Raw genomic sequence first — 9,197 nt, forward strand, 5'->3', positions numbered from 1 at the left:
TTCTTCTCCCAGTCCTCAGGGAAGACGAAGCTGTAGCTTCTTAATGAGCCTTCAGGGCCTTCGGGTCCTCTGGGTCTCACTGAAGCCCTCCAGACCCAGAGCACACATTTCACCATTTCCCTTCCCACAGAAGGCCCGTAGCCAACGTCCTTGATCCTCCCAACCCCAAGTGCCCTGTTCCTGAGTCCTTTCCTTTTCCTTCTTCGCTGTCCAGTGGAGATGGGTACGGAAAGATGAAGTGGAGTAAATGCAAGAGCAGGGCCTATGGAGGGGGCTTAGATGGTAAATAACTTGTTGCCCACACATGAGGAGCTGAGTTTAATGCCTAGAACCCGTCCATGTAAAAGTCAGACATGGTGATGTGTACTTGTATTCACACAGATGAGGAAGCAGAGACCGTGGGATCTTTAGGGTTTGCTCTCCAGCTAGCCTAGCTTAATTGGTGAGCTCCAGGCCAACAAGAGACTCTGTCTCCAAATAAGGTGGACAGCACCTGGGCAGCAAACTAAGGTTAACATCCAGACCTATGTCACATGCATCTGCATATACATGCGAACATGCACATACACACAGGGAAGACTTGTAAGGATGAAGTCTGGACATACATGTTGGGGAAGCTTTCCATGAATCATAAAAAAATGAATGTGTTTCCCAGAGCCTGTGGGGGTCAAGCACTAGAGCTCTTGCCCTCGGCCTCCGAAGTGTCTTATTCTCTATCATGTTCTGCTGGGTACTGGGCTATGTTGTGTCCTGAAATTTTATAGCCCTGAAATACTTTGTCTTTCTGGAGAGAAAGGAATATGACTTAAGTAACAGAGGGATTCTTCAAGAAGCCTGGGCCAAGATGAGGCAATGGATAAATACTCTAATGAGAGCAAAAGTCCAGGAAGACCAGCAATCAAATCCTGGTTATACCACTTAATAATATGGTAATAGTTGACAAGATGCCAACCCTCTGTACCTCAGTTTCCACAACACCAAAATGAAACAATAATAGTATAGGACAGTTACAGGGTTAACTATGAGCACATACAAAGTAGATGTGATAGAATATGCATATAATTTAGGCTAGATGTGATGTTCCCATTGATTTATTCCAACCAATGCTCATAAATCTGTCCCCACTGGATTTCAAGATAGAATATGAAGATGCCATGGGTTCCAAAGGACCTTGGATTGAGAAAGTCAAGGGTCTTGGGTGTGAGAACCTTGGGTGCCAGAATAAGGTGATGAAAGATGTGCTCAGGGCTTAGAAAGGCTGTGATGGGACCTGGAATATCCCACGGCACAGAAGGCATATAAAACACAAGACTAGGGGCTGGGGAGATGGCTTAGTTGTTGAAGTGTCTGCTGAGCAAGCTTGAGGACCTGAGTTTGGATTCCAGGAATCGAGGTAAAATCTGGGTATCACATCTGTAACCTTAATGCTTGGTGGTTGGGGGCAAAGACAAACAGATCCTTGGCCACTCAGCCTAGCCAATTGGTGAGTTTCAAGTTCAGTGAAAGATCCTATTAAAAAAATAAGACAGGGAACCATATTGTTGAGTTATCGGGGGTGAAGCTTCCCTGTCAATGCTGAGACACAGTCACATAGCAATTTTCTAGTCCTCTGGTTCTTACAATCTTTCCACCCCCTCTCCCATGATATTCTGCTGAGCCTTAGGTGTGGAGTTTGTGTTGTAGATGTATTAACTTGGGCTGGACAACCCACAATCAGTTGCTCTATGCATTTTGACCAGCTGTGATTTTCTGTAATGGTCTCTGTCTGCTGCAAAGAGGAGCTTCTGTGATGAGGTGTGGAAACCACAGTTATCTGTGAATAAATCACAAGTGCTGTGATTTAGGTCTGACTAATGACCTTCACATGCCCCTTATATGACCTTGGAGCAGTTTCCTTGACAATATTTTACATTATTAGATAAAATTATTTTACATGTTCTTGAGAGCTTTTGGTGAATGTTTATGAGAGATGTCAATTTATAGTTGTCTTTTCTCGTGATGTCTTGGCTTTGGTGAGGGATGTGTTGGAAAGTTCTACTTTCTCTTTTGTCTCTTTTGAAGTTTGGAAGGATTGGTATTGAGCTTCATAAGCTGGGAAAAGTTGTCAGTGAACCACCTGGTCCTTGAGCTCTTCTTTGAGAAGTGGATAAATTACTAATTAAATCAGCTAGTGTGCTGTATTTTAACTTTCTATTCCTTTTTGAAGCAGTTCTACTACTTTCTATCTTCCTAAATGTGACACAGCTTAAGGCTACTTGACTTGCTGGAGTACACTATTAGTAGTATTTCCCTATAATCTTTGTGTGAGCCCCTTAGTAACCTTCCCTCTTTCACTGCAGGTTTTAATAATTGATCTCCTCGCTTTCTTTTCCTTTGGCCAGTCTCACTTTTGTCAATTACATTGATCTTTTGAAGAAACCATTCTTTATTCCATTCATTTTCTCTGATTTTTTTCTACCCCCCATTCTACTTCTGCTTGAATCTTTGCCTTCTCGCTAGTTTGCTTCCTGCTTGTTCTCTTTTGCGTTTGATTGATGGTATAAGATCTCACACTGTATCCTGGACCAGACTCAGACTCTCAGCAATTCTGCATCAAGATCCTAAGTGCTGAAATCTCAGGCATGAACCATCACACCTTGGTGGTTTTCTTTTATATACTCACTTTCTTAAAGTTAGTGAGTTGGAATCCTCCTCCTCCTCAATATAGAATTTTATAACTTAAAATTTCCCTGTAAGCATCATTTTTGCTGAAATGGGTATTATTTGTGCCTGCAACATTTTGCCAAATTTGTTAGTTAGTTCTAGGAGATCTTTTTCTTTAATCAAAAAAAATGTGTATTTTATGTAAATGGGTATTTTGTCTACATGTACATCTGAACACCAAAAGAGGACATTGGGTTCCGTGCGACTATAACAATAGACAGTGGTAATATGCCACAGGGTGCTGGGAATTGAAGAACAGTCAGTGCTCCTAACCACTGAGCTATTTCTCCAGCCCCAGTGAAAACTTTGGCTTTCTCTTTTCTTTTCATTTCTTTGTTTTTCTAGATGGGGTCTCTGTACATAACTCCAACTATCCTGGAACTCACTATGTAGCCAGACTGGGACTAAAGGCATGCTCCACAATGCTGGATGAAGGTTTTTTTGGGGTTGTTGTTTGTTTGCTTGTTTTGGATTAAAAATGTGGTGTGTGTGTGTGTGTGTGTGTGTGTGTGTGTGTGTGTGTGTGTGTGCGTGTGTGTGGGTTTGGGTAAATGTCTGCATATATATGTGAACTGTTTGTGTGACTGATGCCCATGGAGGGCAGAAGGTGTCAGATGCCCTAGAGCTGAAGTTATAGGTTTCTGTGAGCCACATGGATGGGTGCTAGGAACCAAACTCCCATCCTCTGCAAGAGCAGCAAGCACTCATCTCTCCATCCCCCTGCTTTAGACACAAGGTCTTATGTACTCAGCATCTTTGTGTGTGAAGTTACATGGGGGTTTTTGTAGACGTCTTTTATTGGAGCAAAGAAGTCCCTTTCTAGTCTCAATTTTGAATGGGTTATGATTTTTTTAAGAAATAATTTTGCTTTGTTGTTGTTACTTTGTTTTATTTTGTTTTACCATGAACTGGAGAAAAGATATCCAAGCCATTTGCATTTGAGATAACTTTATGAAAATGTATTTGATACATCTTAGCAGCTCTTTCTGTTCAAGGGATTCAAGGCCAAGATTCAGGCCGTACTCTGTAAGAATTCTTCCTTCTTCCTTTTTAAAAATTTTTTTTTTTTTTTTGGTTTTTCGAGACAGGGTTTCTCTGTGTAGCTTTGCGCCTCTCCTGGAACTCACTTGGTAGCCCAGGCTGGCCTCGAACTCACAGAGATCCGCCTGGCTCTGCCTCCCGAGTGCTGGGATTAAAGGCGTGCGCCACCACCGCCCGGCCTTTTTTAAAAATTTTATTGGAAATAGATTCTTCTCTCATACAATACATCCCAACAACAGTTTCCCCTCTGTCCACTCCTCCCAGCCCCCCAAATCTCAGCTTTCCCCTGCCCAGATCCACTCCCCATCTATTTCCTCTTCAGAAAAGAGCAGGCCTCCAGGAGACAACAGCCAAACAGGACCAAACAAGATACAATAAGACCAGGCAAAAGCCCTCATGTCGAGGCTGGACAATGCAACCCAATAGGAGGAAAAGAATCCCAAGAGCAGGCGAAAAGAGGCAGAGGTACACCAGCTCCCACTGTTAGGAGATCCCGCAAAAATGCCATGCTAGCAATCAACATTTGCACAGAGTGTCTGCTGCAGATCCACACAGGTCCCATGCTCGGTGCTTCAGTCTCTGTGAGCCCACGTGAACCCTGCTCAGTTGATTCTATGGGACATATTCTCCTGTCCTCCATCTCCTCTGACTCCTACAATCTTTCCTCCTCCTGTTCTGCAGGGTTCTCTGAGCTCTGAGGGGAGGGACCCAATAGAGAACTCCAAATTAGACTCTCTCTCCCCATGTCTGGCGGTGGATCTCTGCATCTGCTCCCATCTGCTGCCAGAGAAAGCTTCTCTGATGATGAGTAGTCAAGGCACTGATAGATGAGTACAGAAGAACATCATTAGGAATCATTTCATTGACTTTTTTTTTTTTTTTTTTTTTTTTTTTTTTTTTTTTTGCCGGTCATGTTTGGTTCGACGCTAAACAAGTCTCCATTGTATAGGTTGATGTCCTTGTTGCCTCTAAGGCCAGAGTTGAATGCTTAGTCCATGGTACTAATAGTTCTTAAACTTTTAAGATCTGAAAATATATAGGAAATTTCCTGAAGAAACCCACAAGGCATTTTTATAAACAGGTGAAAAGACATCAGGAAAGTGTGGGGTGTGGGTATCTATTGGACCCGCCTATGCAGACGCCTGAGAGGTCGATGGTAGCCCAAGTGCAGGGGTCATGTTGGGAGGTGGGGGAATTGGGTGGGCCTGCTGTGGGTTTTCAGTGCTCTGAGAACTCCAAGGAGAAAGCCCCTTGGACTCCACAGATGCCCCTCACATGCCCCCTCTAATGACCTCAGAGCATTTTTCTTAATAAGTCCCCAAGAAACACAATGAGCACACATTGCTGACAACTCTATTTCTATCTGTAGAAAACCCAGGGCTGTCCCCCTTGGAGGCTGAGTCCTTCAGGCCGTAAACCTGCCCTGGAGACTCCCTCTGCAGTCCCACATCACCCCAGAGCCGTGTTCTTTAGTGCTTGGGGGCTATTAGCAACCGTGGAAGCCACAGTTGCTTTCTATTCTGGAGAAAACAGCTAACGAGCAAAGCACACTGTTAGCATTTATTGGTCTTTTGTAACATTTCAGCCATTCTTGGTCTACAGACAAATTTTTTTAAAGTTTTTCCTATTTTTTTATTGTTTAAAAAAACTATACAATCTATTTTGATCCTATTCTTTCGCCTCATCCAACTCCTACCCATTCAACTTCATGTTATTTCTCTCTCAAAAAAGTCAAAACAAACAAATAAAATCAAATAAGACAGAACAAAAAACAAAAACAATAAAAAGGACACAAAAAAAACCAAAACTTATTTCAAAGCAGTTAAAATCAGCAGGGATGTTTTTAATTTGATCTTGTGTTTATGTGAAGAATGCTTAATTTAAAAGATTTGCTTGTATTACTTTTTGCTAAGCACTTTAATAATTTGCCTTAAACTAGAATGATAGAAAAAATCCAATACAGAAAAGATTTATTTATTTTATTTCATCTGTATGAATGTTTTGCTCTCATGCATGTTTGTTCTCTACATGCCTACTAGATGCCCTCAGAGGCCAGAAGATGGCATCAGATCCCCTGAAACTGGAGTTACAGACAGTTGCGAGCCACCATGTGGGTGCTGGGAATTGAACTTGGGTCCTCTGCAAGAGCAGCAAGTGTTCTAAACCATTGAGCCATTTCTCCAGCTATTGATAGAAATTTTAATTGATTTGAAACATCAGAAGTGGTTTGGTTCCTAATTAATGTGGCAGCTGATGTTATGAGTGTGCCCCATTAAAATCAATCTGTCTCTCTGTCTCTCTCTGTCTCTGTGTCTGTGTCTCTGTCTCTGTCTGTCTCTCTCTGTCTCTCTCTCAAGCATGACTCTGTATGTGCATTCAATGGCTACCATTGACTGTCCCCATAACACCTGACTGGACAATGAATCTGTTCTTCACATCCAAGGTTGAGAAACCCAAGCTTCTGTTGATAGTTGAATGCTCTGGAGTGGTCACGCACATCATTACTTAAATGCAAAGCCCTCTTCCCATCTGAGGTGTAAACCAATTTTCTAGTCAGCCAATAGAACATGTCACCATCCCCATTTGAGTCAGAAGAGGATTGGATTCTAGAGAGTATGGTTGGTTTTTCTTTAGATCTCAATAAATTAAGCCAAGGTCAAAGTCCAGGGTCCTTCCCACTGTCTCTGGCAGCAGAGAAAATTGAAGGGAAAATCAGTTGTTGAATCCAAATATTTCCTTTGTAAGTAAAAGTCTGTGTGCCTACAAGTCACAACTGGAGCAGACACAACGAAATGGGAGAGAGGCCCATAAAAGGGAAGGTCTGAGAGCAGAGCTGATCAACTCAGAACAACGAGGAGGATGGACCTAGGAGGAATGCCTCCCACCAAGAAACATGGATTGAGACGTTGCTATTGAACTGCATAATCTGTTAGCTCAGGCTGCAGAACTCTGGTGAGGAAGGGCTGATTTCTCAGCATAGCACTAGACTCCAGGGATCTGGCCCTGGTGTTATGACCTGAGAATAAGACTCTTTTTCTTTTTTTGAGACAAGGTCTCATCATATAACTCTGGCTGTCCTAGAGCACTCTGTGTAGCCCAGGCTGGCCTCAAATGCACAGAGATCCACCTCTCTCTGCCTCCGGAGTGCTGGGATTAAAGGTGTGCGCCGCCATGCCCGGCTACAGTGATATTCTTGAGTCTCTATCTTGCCCCAGTCTTAGGCACTCATTGTCTCGGCTAAGGCTCAGGTGTTCTCTCGGATGCTTCAGAGTTACATCGTGTAATACACAAGAACCTGGGCCTTGGGACTAGTCCCCGGGTTCAAACCTCAGCCATGTCACTTTCTAGCTTGATTATTTATTAGTCAATTATTATTGATTAATATTTCCAGAAAATTATTTAGTGTTTTTGTGTTTTAGTGTCTTTATTTGTATGAAGGATATATAACACATCTCTAGAGTTAACATGTGAATTAAAATAATAAATACTTATCAGTCAGGCAGGGTGAACACATCTGTATTTCCAGATATCCAGGAATCTAATTACTTAATCATATGAATTCAAAACCAGCCTAGGCAATGTAGTGAGACCCCACCTCAAGAAAAAGAGGATGAAGAGGAGGAGGAAGAGGAGAAGGGGGAGAAGGAAAAGGAGAAGGAGAAAATGAAAACCACCACAAAAAGAAAGAAAAAGAATAAAGCACTGAGTGACTGTTACACAAATGTAATGTTAGTTAGTATCATTTGGACATAATGCATATTTACCAAACACACTTGACAACTGGAAATTAAATCCCGAAGAAATGAGGTGACTATTCCAAACCCATGTGACTTTTCCAAAGCCATAGAAGGTCAATGATATGGCTAAATCTTGGGCACAATTCTTGAGTCTTTTCCTAACGTATCCATTAGCAAATTGATGTGAAAGGTTTTTTTCTTGTGTTTCCCTCATCCTGAGAATCCTCTCTCATTTACTCCAAGAACTTCAGCGAAACTGTGGGTGGAAAACCCAAGGGACCAGAGGCGCTGCAGACAGCCTTGCTCCATGGCCTACTGAGTGTCCTCACCCCTTCCAATCAACTTGAGAAAAGCCCTCTTCACATCCTTGTTCCGGAGGCTGTAAATAATGGGGTTAAGAAAGGCAGAAATGACATTATAGAACAAGGCCAACTTCTTGTCATCTTCTGGGGAGGCTTCAGAACCAGGTCTCATGTACATGATCATGCATGGAATACAGAACATGGTAACCACAGTGATGTGTGAAGCACAGGTGGAGAAGGCCTTCATCCGCCCTTGAGTGGAACGGATCTTCAGAATGGCTATGAAGATACGAACGTACGAGGCTAGGATGAGGGATAATGGTATCAAAAGCAAGATGAAACCCAGGATGAAGTCCACTTGGTCATTGAGGGATGTGTCTGCACACGCCAACTTCAAGACAGCGGGGATTTCACAAAAGAAGTGGTTGATTTCATTGGGGCCACAGTAGGGAAGATTCATTGCAAAGACTGTGTAGACAAGGGCACAGATAAGACCACAAAGGGCAGAGCTGGCCACCAGCATTATGCATAGGGTTTGGCTCATCTTAACTCCATAATGGAGTGGATAACATATAGCAACATATCTGTCATAGGCCATAGCTGCAAAAATCCAGGTCTCAGTGATGCCTAGTGTCAAGAAAATGTACATCTGGATTACACACCCAGTGTAAGAGATGGTCTTATTCTTGCTTACTAAAATTGCCAACATCTGGGGCACTGTTGTGGTAGCATAGCTGAGGTCCAGCAGGGAGAGGATACTGAGGAAGAAGTACATGGGTGTGTGTAGACGAGCGTCTATCCTAATCAGGGTAACAATGAGCCCATTGCCCAGGACTGTAAATAAGTAGAGGAAGAGGAAGAGGAAGAAAAGGATCCAATTAGTTCTGGGGTTTCTGGAGAAGCCCAAGAGGATAAACTCAGTTACAGAGCTGTGATTTCTCCAGGCTCGATTGTGCATGGCCTTCTTTCTGAGGAGAGAAGAGGACATATAACTGAGTCCTTTGCAATCTCCATGACAGAATGCTATGTGAAATCCACAGATGGGGAGTTGAAGGTAAAATGCCCTCCTCCTCATGTCCGGAGAGTAGTCTATCCAAATTGGCCTTGCCTAGCTCTAGTTACTTAGTAGAAATTCCACTAAGGACTTTTCGGGTTGTCCAATTAAATATCCCTGATAAAAACCAAGGTTCCTGTGAGAAGCTGTATAGAACAGAAGTCTTACTTAGAAGAAAACACACACACATACACACACACACACACACACACGCACGCACGCACGCACGCACGCACGCATGCCATAAAGCAGTCAAACTAAGGAGGCTAGACATGCCTGTTGTTCCCTAATGCCATTATTTCAAGACTTCAAGAGGCAATGTTTTTAAACAAGTTTTTTTTAAAAAAAAAAAAAAGCCTA

General features: G+C 42.7%; 1 protein-coding gene across 1 annotated transcript; it reads right to left on the reverse strand.

Annotated features, from left to right (window-relative positions):
• Window positions 1-7,163: 7,163 nt before the first annotated feature.
• On the reverse strand, window positions 7,164-8,913 carry LOC128097337 (olfactory receptor 2A5-like). Its single transcript, XM_052717769.1, has one exon. The coding sequence runs from the start codon at window positions 8,856-8,858 to the stop codon at window positions 7,794-7,796; it is 1,065 nt and encodes a 354-aa protein (XP_052573729.1). The 5' UTR covers window positions 8,859-8,913; the 3' UTR covers window positions 7,164-7,793.
• Between the last annotated feature and the right edge of the window lie 284 nt (window positions 8,914-9,197).

This window comes from Peromyscus californicus, unplaced genomic scaffold (genome assembly GCF_007827085.1).
Source record: "Peromyscus californicus insignis strain IS unplaced genomic scaffold, ASM782708v3 Scaffold_5__1_contigs__length_169319896, whole genome shotgun sequence".
Classification (NCBI taxonomy): Eukaryota; Metazoa; Chordata; class Mammalia; order Rodentia; family Cricetidae; genus Peromyscus; species Peromyscus californicus.

What these genes read in the sequence shown, in the direction of transcription:
- LOC128097337 (XM_052717769.1), bottom strand. Translation starts at nt 8,858, where the DNA reads ATGAGGAGGAGGGCATTTTACCTTCAACTCCCCATCTGTGGATTTCAC.